The 13202-nt window shown below is 43.0% G+C and overlaps 1 protein-coding gene across 2 annotated transcripts in view; it reads right to left on the reverse strand.

The window, feature by feature from the left end:
* Positions 1–467: 467 nt before the first annotated feature.
* The window catches only part of ARSJ (arylsulfatase family member J), a 107718-nt gene continuing 94983 nt past the window's right edge, over positions 468–13202 (reverse strand). For both annotated transcript variants that reach the window (XM_054172625.1, XM_009895991.2), the window contains one exon: positions 468–2677. In XM_054172625.1, coding sequence (XP_054028600.1) covers positions 1270–2559 — 1290 coding nt within the window. In that variant the 5' untranslated portion in view covers positions 2560–2677 and the 3' untranslated portion in view covers positions 468–1269. The remainder of the gene's footprint in view (positions 2678–13202) is intronic.

A 13202-nucleotide genomic window follows, 5' to 3' on the forward strand; every position in this document is an offset into this window, starting at 1 on the left:
CACGTGACTCCTAAATTAAATAATCACTTTGTTACATTCAAAACAACTGGAGGCAAATACATAAGGAAATGATGCACCTGAATCACTCTCCTTTCTCATTCTAGCAGTGTGTACAGTACCTTCTTGGTTTACAGTACTCTGAGGATATGGATCTGTTAAATAAAACTCTGAATGATAGAGTGGAAACAAAATTAATATAGAAGGGGGAAGGGAAGGGGGAAGGGAAGGGGGAAGGGAAGGGGGAAGGGAAGGGGGAAGGGAAGGGGGAAGGGAAGGGGGAAGGGAAGGGGGAAGGGAAGGGGGAAGGGAAGGGGGAAGGGAAGGGGGAAGGGAAGGGGGAAGGGAAGGGGGAAGAGAAGGGGGAAGAGAAGGGGGAAGAGAAGGGGGAAGAGAAGGGGGAAGAGAAGGGGGAAGAGAAGGGGGAGGAGAAGGGGGAGGAGAAGGGGGAGGAGAAGGGAGAAACCCAAACAACCCTTGCACCCAAAGGGGTACTTTGCATCACCCAGTTTTCATGGCAGAGAAATAAGTCTTGTGCTGTAAAATAAATTATGTTTTTTATATGTTGTTGGAATCTTGAAGTGTTTAAATATTACATTCACCTTGGTGATGTGTTTTTGTCTGTGCCTATAATAAATTATACATGGCGTGTGCTGGTTGTTCATCTGCGTTCACTAACAGCCTTCTGGGTTTACTGCAAGTGGGGGGACTTAGCACATCTAGCCAGCTTTCAAAATATTTCTGATTTCTGTAAGACAAAGACTAGTTCAGAGCAGCTTTCCTCCTATCATGGCCCCCTCTCCAAGCCTCTCTAAAAGGTTACTCCGATGACTTCACACTTCTGCTGTGTTGTATCAAAAAGGTCATAGGTTTGAGACCTACAGAGGTTCTCATGTTTTGTTTTTCCTTTCTGCCAGTTTGAGAACATGTGCCATTAACATCTCCACACTCTTCAAATATTCCAACTAATTTAGGCAAGGAGCCACCGTTTGTCATCCAAAAAGAGTTTACTGAACTCAGGTGTTTATCTGCGTTGTTCTCTGGAATGTAGCTATGATGGGTGAGCACCATGCATCCTGCAGAGGTGACTGTTTGTCATGTGGACTGAAGGTAGACCGTTGAGATACCTCATGCTGGTGAAATCAGAGAAAACACTAAAAGATGACAACTTTTGTCCATAGTGCAGAGCAAGCATTTCTAGTATGTCCTGTCAGAAGTTCAAGGCAGTTGGGCCAGGCTGACTTAGACCTGGCAGAAGAGCATGCTGAGAGTCTATCCACCAGCAAGACGTGACCGGCAATGTAGCGATTGCCCTTTTTTCCGATTTGCCTTTTTCTTGGTCTTGGTCTTGGTCTTCTTTTGCTTATTTGCACCTTTACTTTTATCTGATTTCTTTTTCTTTTCATCCTCCTTAAACCATGGACCCCAGACTCCTCCGTTCAGCTTGGGGTTACTCCGAGGGTCCTTCGGTGGGTATCGAACGGGAACCGCAGTCTTGTTGAACTGCGAAAGCCTCCGCAACAACTGCTTCACTACCTCTGGGTACCTGGCAGAGAGGTCCACTCGCTCGTAGGGGTCAGCAGTTATGTTGAAGAGCCACACGGTTTTGCCAGCTGACCAGGAAACGCGCTCGTTGTGCCAGCGGTTGGGGCCGGCATTGCTGAAGGCCTGGGGAGGTACCCAGTCGCTGTATCCCGGGTTTCCCGTCAGTAGTTTCCAGTGATTCACTCTGATGGCAGATTGAATGGCAGTGTTCCAGATCCCATAGCCAGCTGCCCAGGACCCATTTTTGGCTTTGGTGTAAATGGGGTCAATGTTGTGTAAGATGTCTACCCTTGGAGAACGTCTGCCCTCACTAATGGTTTCCCAGATGTCGTAGCCATCCAGCTGGATATCTTCATCGATCTGCCCTTCTGCCAGCGTGATCAAAGTAGGGAACCAGTCTGTGATGTGCACAAGCTCCTTACACACAGACCCTTTGTTTTTCAGGAGAGGGCTATGGACAAACCCAACAGCACGGATACCTCCTTCCCAGTAGGTCCCTTTGCTTCCTCGCAGAGGCCAGTTACTTCCTCCGGCCATTGGCTGCCCCCCGTTGTCTGAAGAATATATGATAATGCTGTTGTCATAGTAACCATACTTCTTCAAAGCCAGGGTTACGTTGTGGATGGCTTCATCCAAACAAGCCAGCATGGCAGCATACCTCCGCCTGTTGATGTTGTTTATCGATCTATAATGTTCAAAATACCTGCCTGGTGCCTGGAGGGGTGAGTGAACAGCTTGGTAAGCAATATAGAGGAAAATAGGCTTCCTGGGGTTATGAGAAGCTAAGATTTGCTGCACTTTTTGTGTGTACATCTGTGTCGAGTAGATGCCATTGTCGTGATCCCAGGCTGCGTTGTCGTTCTCATACAGGTCGTAGCCACAGATGCCAGGGCTGTCACATTTGAAGTGTGTGTAATAGTCACCACTGCCCAGCAGCGAGCCGAAGAACGTGTCAAACCCCCTCTGTGTGGGCATGCACTCCCTGCGGTAAAAGCCCAGATGCCACTTGCCAACCATGTGCGTGGAATAACCTACCTCCTTCAGCTTCTGAGGTAGTGTGACGTTATCCAGAGGTAAGCAGTTGGGCTGAGTTGGCCGTATTATGGAGTGCTGAAGGCCGGTGTGTATCTGGTACCTGGAGGCAGGGAGGAGACAGGCATCAGGCTGGGGATGAGGAAAGAAATGCTCAGGCCCTTATGCATGGGCACTCATGCTCACAACTGTGACAGAAAATATTCACAGAATCACACAGAATCACCAAGGTTGGAAGATACCTCAAAGATCATCAAGTCCAACCTGTCACCACAGACCCCATGACTAAACCATGGCACCAAGTGCCATGTCCAATCCCCTCTTGAACACCTCATGGGATGGTGACTCCACCACCTCCATGGGCAGTTGTGCATTCAGAAAATTTCTCTGGGAATATTTCAAAGTGCACATGTCAAAAACTAAGGATGTCATGCTGTTAAACCTATTGAAACAGGAGCGTGGCATCTGTTTTGTGTCACAAGTGGTTAAGAGCAGTTCCCCCACCTCCTTCAGCCAGTGGGGAACCACACTGAACCAGCTACATCACACAGCAGCATCACACACCCCTCTCTCTGCCATTTAAAATGTTTTCATGTCTTTGTAGCCATAAGCAATGTCAAAGCATCTCAGAGGCAAGGTGCTGCCTGTCAGCCATTGCTTGGGCAGTACCATTTTAAAGCTAGTGGCTTCACAGACCTTTATGGTATCCACATGTACAATACAAACCCTGGACAGCAGAACAATTGCAATGGTTTTGCTGGCATCACCAAGCACTACAGCAGTGACTGGGGATCAGCTCTCATGGCATGCACAAGACTGAAAGCCAGCTGTCTGATGTCTAGTCTTTCATCATGTGATGTAAGAAATATGGGGACAGCCTTTCTTTAGCAGAGGCTAAAAAGCAGAGGTTGTTTGGGGCTCTGAGCAATCTTCTCTAGTGGAAGACTGCAGACTGCAGAGGGGTTACACTAGATGACCTTTAAAGGTCCCTTCCAAGTCTAATCATTCCGTGATTCTACAATATGGGCTAGGACTTAGCAAAGATACTACTCATGTGAGAGCAACTGAGTCAGTCATTAACAGGCACATGATGGTGCCTTGCTCCACTCTCTCCTCAAACACCTACAGTCGCAGCATTTATCTCCTGAGTAAGGGGCATAAGCATGGGTGGATGGCAAAACCCCAGGCCAAAACTCAAGGACTGAGTTTCAGTGAAAGAGGTTTGTGAGCCATCATTCAAAAGGAAGAGATCATTTCATCCCAGGATCGCTTGTTCAGCAGTCATCTGTTCTTGCCTGATTATTCCATGAAATGCTTCCCTCCATGAACCAAGCTATAAATACAGGAGCACAGCTATTTTGAGGTACCTTTTTTCCCTCTACAGAAAACTTTTACATGTCCCTGTTTAACAATGATTATAGAAAATTCGGTGGATAAATGCAGTTTTTACAAAGCCTCATAACTTGCTAGTGATAAACATATCTAAGGCATATAAATACACTGGACTTGGAGCACGTAACAGCAGCATATTTAGAGGGTAGGATAATAAACTCTGCAGTGCAGTACCAGTGTGTAAAGAACACATTTGGCCTCCATATGATTAGAAAAGGAATTCAGCATGGGCAGTAGTGAGTATCGAAAATCAAGGACAAATCCATTTATAGTAGTTTTACACTAAAAATTAGACTGTAACAGCACATTGTAAACCAAAGAAGACTTCTCCCCGAGTGTGAGAATAGATTAAATCCACAGTCATGAATAGAGGAGTGTAGTCCACCACTAATATGAATCCTCCACAAAACCATGCTTTCATTATTTTGTGGCAGTAGTTGGGACTTCCTGACACATTCTGCCAGCACTGCCAATCTGATTGGCCTCCTGAGCTATCTAGAAAATTAAAACCATTAGGCTCTGCCTGTCCATAAATAACTTAAAGTCTGCTTTTATATGATGTCTTCCTGGCCAAGATCTTAGGAGGCACTGTAGATGTCCTTAACGCCTGCCAATCTGTAATATTTGTGTAACTCCCATTTCATTCTTGAACTTGTTTCCACAGAACCAGAAGCTCCAGCCTAACTAATTTCTTGCAGAAGCTTTGGGTGTTGTACTCCTCTGCCTGAAACTCGCCCGTACTTGGTACACTGCAGTGCTGCTGCTTTTCTTTGTCTCCCTGGCACTTTTTCAGAGCACTGTTTCTGTTACCAATTTGTGGATCTGGAGGCCTGCCATCCAATTGTCCTGGGACTCAGAAGCTGGTGCTGACACAGGAGATACTGAGGTAGTTAAAGCACACCCTGAAAACCATGGGCTTCTGGGACCTTCAGCATTTTGCTTTGGCAAAAGAAATACACCCACCCCCACCTCCACCCCCTATCTTTGCCACCATTCCAGTATAATATTCTCTTTTTAAAACAGGTAAGGAAACCACAGTGACTAATGGCAGTGCCCCTTCCTGCAGTTCACTCCATCTCTCCCTCAGGGAACTATGTTCGCAAGACATTTCGTTTCCTTCCCCTTGTCTTTCCTCTGCCTTGTTAAAAATCTGTCAGCAAATTCTCCATATTTGATCCAACTGTCCCCACCCTGCTTTTAGTAAACAGCTTCTGTTTCTACAATTCTGACAGACTCCTCTATCTCAAGATCAGTCCCCAGTCCTAGCCAGTTTCTCCCCCAGTAAGCTAACAGTGCTGCAAGTCAGGATTTTCTCTAAAATGGTGTTGCTGTAATAGTGATCCTTCCACTCTTCTCCTCAATGCAGAAGCTGAGCCTGGGGGGGAACAGGCAACACAATTTGTGACACACTGCAAACCAATTTGCCTCTTGACAAAGCCTACACAGAAAATTTGATATTCATACAAAGTTAATTCTCATAAAGAATTCATGAACAACATGCAGATTCCCCAGCTAGGGCTTTTCAATGCTGTATCCAAGCATGAAATTCCTACCGTTAATCTGACAAATTCCAAAGCAACAAATATCAGGAATTAGCCTCAGTTATAGACAGGCTTCTTTGGAATACGTGGCCTACAGCAACACAGTCCCCTCAGCAGCTTATTCAGTATGCTGGCTACGATGCACTAACAGCAGCAGCCCTGCTGTTCTCTGCTGCTAATTCCATGAGGCTTTGGTGAGGTTCCCATATGTGTGTGTGTGCTATTCCTGGCATAGCTTCTGAACGCAGACATGCACACGTACAGAGAGCTGGCCACTGAAAAGGGACCTGCAGAAGATTCAGTTTGAAGTGAAAATATTCCAGCTGTAGAAATGCTTCAATGAATATCAGCCTCTAATGATCAGAATATTCTTCACTATGGTATGCTCACTTTTCTGTGCCTTGTGCCCTCCTAACTGATCCATCATGTGCTGACAGTACTTTTTCAGTGAAATTATTTGGTTTTCAAAGGTCTTGCAGGTCATCTATTGGAAAACAAAGTCATCTGAGCCAGTGACAGTGATTACATAGAAGTCAATGGCACTAATGGCAATAGCAAAGGTGTCTCATGACTGCTTTGAAACTGTGTTGAGTGGGCAAAAGAAGAAAAATGGAACAAGGCAAAACATAAAGGAAATGAGAGGTGGATGCTGATTTAGGGGAGCTCTTTAGAAGACAAACTCATGGGCTCTCTCATTGCCATGAAACGTCTGTGAAATGCATCCTATAGATTTCCTTGCTTTCTACCACAAGAGCAGCTAATTCTTGAGTATAAATTGGTTGAACTTAATCCCAAATGCAGAAAGCAAGCTATGAGCATGGAGAGCCTGGAATTCATTATGATAATTACAGCACTAGGAACCAGTTAAATATAAGCAAATGCTGACAGGCCGCAGAATCTAATCTTGTTGTTTTCTTAGACTTTGACCTTCATGGGCAGTATTTAGATGAAGGTAACAGATAGAGGCAATGTTCTGTATCAAGTAGAGGGCTTCATGGCTTGAGAATACTTGACACACATGTACTCTGCTCTCCTTCTCCCTCCTTCTCCAAGTTTCTAGATCATGGCTGTATATCTATAAGACACCTGCAATTTGAACTTCACAGAACAAGGAACTAAGTAAATGTATTTGAAATGTTTAGCTACTAAAATGCACACTGAAAATTAATTTCTGCTGGCTTTTTGCACATTTTCTGCTTTGATTTCTGTTCTATTAGTGTGGAAGCTGTTCAGATATTCACAGTAAGAACATTGTGATCACTGTTCCAGCTAAGGCAGCTGGTAATTCTAGTTCAGTGTTGCACCACTTTCTTTACTTGTTTGTAGTGGACTTGAAAGCAACCTATCCCAGTGGGAGTATCTTGATGACTTCATAAGTCCTTCGCTTCTAGGATACCAAGAGAAATATTTCAGAGGTTTCTTAAAATAAATAAATAAACAAATAAATGGCTTATACATTACTCCCACCTTCACTCTCAAGGTGCAGAGACCATTAAGTCGTTACAGGCTGACGGTACATTCAAGTACCAGAATCTTTGTGGATGTAAATCACCACAAGGACACTACAGTAAATTTGACCTGAGCATGAGGAATGCATTAACATTTGAAGGCTTAATTTTCCCTTTCTAACGTCCTCAGTAAAGCTAAATTAGTTTCCCAATTCTCATCTGGAGAGCAAAACCCAAGGAGAGAAGTGGATCAATGGCAGTAATCTTTGCACATTTTCACTACTATTCCCCTGAAGCAGAGAGCAAGACTGAAGGTCTGTGCAGTTAGGAGAGATTCTCCTGGCATGCCTCTTATCCCTGTGGTGCTTCTGCAGTCATAAACATATGTAGGCCAAACCAGTTTTCCTGAAAAAAGTTTCCCTAAGGAGTTTTCTATTGAGTATTTTCCCTGCTTAACTTCAGGGTGGGTTCTACAGTGAGCAAGAAGCTAGGATGTTTCTAATTTTGTAATGTGCATGTACAAAACGATGGATTTTGAGCTTTTTGGATGGTAAAATATTGCATTAATTGTCTTCAAACTGAGATTCTTTTAAGGCTCAGTGAAGATTAACAAAGAAGCACAGTTTGAAGTTTCTAATTTCAGGAACTTTTGCTAGCACAGTTCAAGTTAGCATATGTGGAAAATGTATTTTTATTATGCTTACATAGCTCAGGAGATGTTGAAAAAATGGTCTCCATGTTTAAAATAATAAACTCCAGCCTAGGACTGAGAAAAAGAGTCTTTTAAATAAAAAAAAAACACCAAAAACCAACAATAAAATCATTTGTCAGAAGGAGCTGCAAACAAAGTGATAGCACTCAGGTATGCATACAACATTAATAGGGTCATTAATGCTGAATATGCATTTCCTTGTTAAAAATAGTAAAATACACTAGGTAGATACCAGTCTATTAGGTAGGCTGAAGGTCAGTCTTTGACATCTTACCTGGAACTGTTGGTATAACACAAGAGCTGGAAATATGGCTGTTCCACAGGAGTAAATATTGAAACTGGTGACATTTTTTCATGGAGGTTGCCAGTCCTCCACAGACCAAGATATTGGGGGGATAAAAAACCCAATACCCCACTTTCAGCCAGCAAATCAAAGAATAGCCTAGGCTGGAAGGGACCTCAGAGATCATCTACTCCAATTTCCCCTGCTATGGGCAGGGACACCTCTCAACTAGACTTGGCTGCTCAAGGCCTCATCCAACCTGTCCTGGAACACTCCCAGGGAGGAGGCAGCCATAACCTCCCTGGGCAACCTGTTCCAGCATCTCACCACTCTCATACTGAAGAAATTCTTCCTAAGATTCAGTCTAAACCTACCCTCCCTCAGCTTAAAACCATTCTCCCTTGTCCTATTGCTTTATGAAATCATTAGAAGCAGGGCTCAATGACCAGCAAGAGAAAAGAGAGATAATAAAGACTTCCTTAAATGCTTCAGCATGGAGTCCACAAACCTTAATCATTTGAAAAAGCTGCTACTTTGGGCAGAAGTTTATTTACTTCAAAGTTGTTTTCAGCTCTTTAAGATGCTTCACAGGGGAAGCAGTTCTCCAGAAGCTTTTCTGCTTCCAGCCTTCCAAACAGGGTGGTGAATAGCATGGCAGATAGATGCAAAGTTCCTGATCAGACATCAACCAAGATGAATGCATGACAAAAATTATTTTGTATCAGAAATATTTGCCATAAAATCAAAATGTTTAATGCTGAATCTGCTAAGGATTTGTAAGCTAGAATCAGACAGGAAAGTTGGAGAAGGGGCTGGCTGATACAGGAGACAGGCCTCCGGAGCATTGTCTTTGCTCAAGTCTGCTGTCAATGTTAAATGAATGCCAGAAAGAACTCAATGGATCAATCATTTAACCATCTGTACCTTCCAGCTCATAAAGTGAAGATTGTGAGGAGAAAGAGGAGTTATGTGGGTAGATGGATCAGAGAAGCAAATACAACATTTCACTGTGTTGGCTCACATCTAACCAAAGTGAAGTTTTCACACGCAGGCATACACACACATACACAAACATTCATTTCATCTTCAGCTCTACTCCTTGAATTTTTATGTGCTTATAAATCAGAGCAGAAAAATATCCACTTCTAAACTGAGTGCTTACATAAAAAGTCTAACTGAAATTATTTACAGTTTTATCACTCTGGCAGTGCTACTGCAAACATTTCACTGGAAAGGTTCTGAATCTTGCCCTGCTTTCAAGTTTTAGCAGGTTGGTAGTGGGGGGTTTTGGTGGTTTTGAATCAGCAGAGGCTCTTCCATCAAATACAGGAAAAAAAGAGAAAAGTGATTTATTCACAGACCTCTTTTTTTTTTTTTTTTTTTTTTTTAATTACCTTTCTCCAGGAACCTACAGGAGTTGAGGTATCCTTGTTTAACCAAATGCCATTCAGGTTTTGATGCATTAACTCAACCTCAAAATCATTTGGAAATTCTGATCTCATGCAAGCCCTGACATTTGGTTATTTGACTAATGTCTTTACACCACTATAGTGCTTATACTGCCAATGTATTTTTATCATCCAGACCCTAGAAATGCCACCCAGAATTACGTGAACAAAACCAGTTATCAACAGCAAGCAGCAGAGGGACTTCCAGTGAACTCCCTGGGGTGGTTCAGAAGCTCTGGCAGTGTTAGACCCTGCTGCTCAAAAGCTGGAGAATCAAGCCTGAAAATGTTGTCTTTGTGCCTCTATATGCTGACCCATTTTGCATCTCAGGTGTATGCACTAGCTCTACTCTCTCTTATCTTCTCAACTCCAGCTGATGCTTGCATCCCAAGAGTGAGGCAGAGCTTGGTGAACAGTGAGGAAGAAAATAATTTCTAGAGTTGCTGGCTTGAAAGGAAAACCAGCTGCTCTGGAACCAAGTTGGGTGAAGCAAGAGAAACCTTGATCTGCATTTCCCCAGGGTTGCAAGAGGCAGTTAGTGTAGGGAGACATAAAAGTCATATCATGAAACTGAAGCGGAAGTTTCAACTTTCAATCACCCCAGAAATGAAGCTGTAATTAGTAATTTTATACACTAATTTTTACCAAACATTCTGCAACTAGTGGCATATCCTCTCCTAACCTTTCCTGTCACTGAGACAATTTATCTGCTGAAATGGGAGGACAATAAGGATGAAGGAGAATGTGGGAGTCAGCAGCAGCTGGGACACACATGTGTGTGTGCAGCTATTGTTTTCTTTGCTCCCAGTTCACTGCAGCTGTGGAAACAGAGCAGGATGTTTCCAGCTCTATCACCGAGTGTTACTTGTTTGGAAGCGAGAGGAAGAAATGTGTGGTTGCATAACCAGTGCTCCCTGTTTCATGTCTACATGTAAATGACATGAAAACAATTGGAATAAATGCTTCACATGCTGATCACAAATCCAGACATTGCCACCAAATTCTGGGCTCTCAGCAAAAGTAGATCTCATCAGGTATTGCACCAAATCAACACGTTACAGGGAAAAGAAATACACTGCCCTGAGTCCAAGAGTTTGCTGGAGCTACACTGACAGGAGGAGAAGCTCTCATAAACATATTAAAGGGCTTGTAGCAATAGGATGAGGGGCAACAGCTTGAGACTGGAGCAGGGTAGATTTAAGTTGGACATGAGGAAGAAGCTCTTTACAATGAGAGTGATAAAATACTGGAACAAGTTGCCCAGGGATGTAGTTGAGGCCCTATCCCTAGAGATATTCAAGATCAGACTTGATGTGGCCCAGGGCATCCTGATCTAGTTGGAGGTGTCCCTGCTGACTCCAGGAGCATTGGACAAGATGACCTTTGAGGGTCCCTTCCAACCCAATGCAATCTGTGAATCTCTAAAGGTTGTTCTCTGCTACAGAATCTAACTTGTGAGCATTGAAAATGTCTAAAAGTGGACTTATTTTAACCTGTGCTCACTGCTGTGCAGGAGACAATACAATCCCAGATACAGTTAACATAGAATCACAGAATGCTCCAGGCTGGAAGGCACCACTGAAGGTCACCTAGTCCAACCATTCCTGCAGTTAGCAGGGGCATCCTCAACTACACCAGACCTGGACTAGTCATCTCAACTTGTCTTACTGAAGCACTCTGCCCCAAAGAATGCATTAATTGCTAATAACTCAGAAATTCCTCCATAAGTATGAAAAAAAATTTGCCATGTGTACATGTGTAAAATATTTTTCAGCTAAAGATCTCAAGGTTGAAACTCATAATTCTGTAACAGCTTAGGAAAAAGAGTTCATCTTTCTACAAGAATTTATTCAGTGCATGCACCTAAGGGATGTGAAAGATTTATTCTATGTTTGCCTTTGATAAGACATCTTTTATAATATTGACATTCTTGTTAACAGTCCTTAAGGTGGCAGCCAAACAGCTATTCTCTTACCTTACACTTTAATTAAAGCACCCATTTTGACCATTTACTATTTCTGAAGTCATATTGTCCTCGTGTATTATTGATATATCCAGTATTGAGACTTTGTATCAATCTGAATGCTACAAAATGACCTTGAATTGCCAGCAAGGCTGACCGAGGACAGAACCACACAATGTAAAGTGCAGGTTAACAACTACCATAGCATGGCTTTATATGATATCACTTCAGTGAGATAATTGCTTTATAATTAAAGACCATTATGGCTTTGGAAAAAAAAAATCCAGGATTAGTCAGAGTATCAGAGACATCTTTGAGAATGTGGACATATCCGCATTCTGTGAGGGCTCTAATTTTCTATTAACCACTGAACAATGACATAAACATACCATTTCTGAGTGTGACATTGGAGAATGTCACAGTTTCATTTCTTTCACTGAGTTTAAGTATATCATAGGCCATTGAGTTTCTTTTGGAACCTCTGATTAGTCTTTAAGGCTCTTTAATTTAAAATTAGAGATAAATTATTATTGAGAGTATGCTAATCAAGTGGTAATGGCCACAAGCTCTCTGTAGTATTTAGAATATACCTATTAGCCTACTGAAGCTCAGCTGTCTCCAAGCACCTACTAGAGGGAGAAGAGATTCTAGCCCCTTCATCAATATGTAGCTGTGTAAATAGAAGGATCAAGTCCATTAGTTTCAATCAAACAGTCTTTTAAATAAATCTTTGCTCAGTGTTATCAAAATGAGTCCCTGAATGAACACAAAAAAACTCTTTTCTAGTGCAGAGATTCATTGTGAATGCTGATTAATGAAGAAATACCATGGGATGATTACTTCTGGTTCATCTCAACTTTGCTATTCTATTCCACAGAATCACAGAGTGGTAGGGGTTGGAAAGGACCTCGAAAGACATCCAGTTCAACCCCACAGCTTCTCTGGGCAGCTTGCTCCAGGGCTCTGTCACCCTCACAGTGAAAAAGTTTTTCCTTCTGTTCACATGGAATCCCCTCTGCTCCAGTTTGCACCCATTCCCCTTTTCCTATCATTGGACATCACTGAGCAGAGCCTGGGTCTGTCTTCCCGACACTGCCCTTCACATCTTCATAAACATGAGTGAGGCCACCCCTCAGGCTCCTCTTCTCCAAGCTCAAGAGCCCCAGCTCCCTCAGCCTTTTCTCACCAGGCAGAAGTACCACTGCTTTCGGCATCTTTGTGGCTCTGTGCTGGACTCTTTCAAGCAGTTCCCTTCTTGAACTGAGGGGGTGAGAATGGGACACAATATTCCAGATGCAGCCTCACCAGGGCAGAGTAGAGGGGGAGGAGAACTTCTGTTGACCTACTAACTACACCCATTCTAATACACCCCCGGATGCCATTTGTTCTACTTGTTCTACTTAACGTGGTCAGATAACATTGCTGTAAAACATAAATATTGCATCCAAAGGAAATGATCATCTCATCCTCCATCTCCCATGTATCACACAGCTAGAGCAATGCAATACAGCTGAGAGTTTAAAGCTTAATTACACATTTCTAGACCTTTGTAATTGACACTACTGACACATCAGTTGTATATGAATTGATAAACTGTTAGCCAGCTTCATCTGGACTGAGGAAAAAATGCATTTTGACCATAGATAGTCTTCTGGGCTGACATTTACTGGCAACAACAGTAGCACTGAATCATTAGTAGAAGGAATAACCTTGCCTTGAAAAGGAGGGCTGGGAGCCAAGAGACACACTTTCTTCTGGGTTCTGCATAGCTTTTAGCCTGAGCATTGCAACTGACCTCTAATTCTTCTGTCCTTCTGACACTTTCATATTTGTTTCTTAGC

The sequence above is a fragment of the Dryobates pubescens genome, chromosome 24 (assembly GCF_014839835.1).
Source record: "Dryobates pubescens isolate bDryPub1 chromosome 24, bDryPub1.pri, whole genome shotgun sequence".
Lineage (NCBI taxonomy): Eukaryota > Metazoa > Chordata > Aves > Piciformes > Picidae > Dryobates > Dryobates pubescens.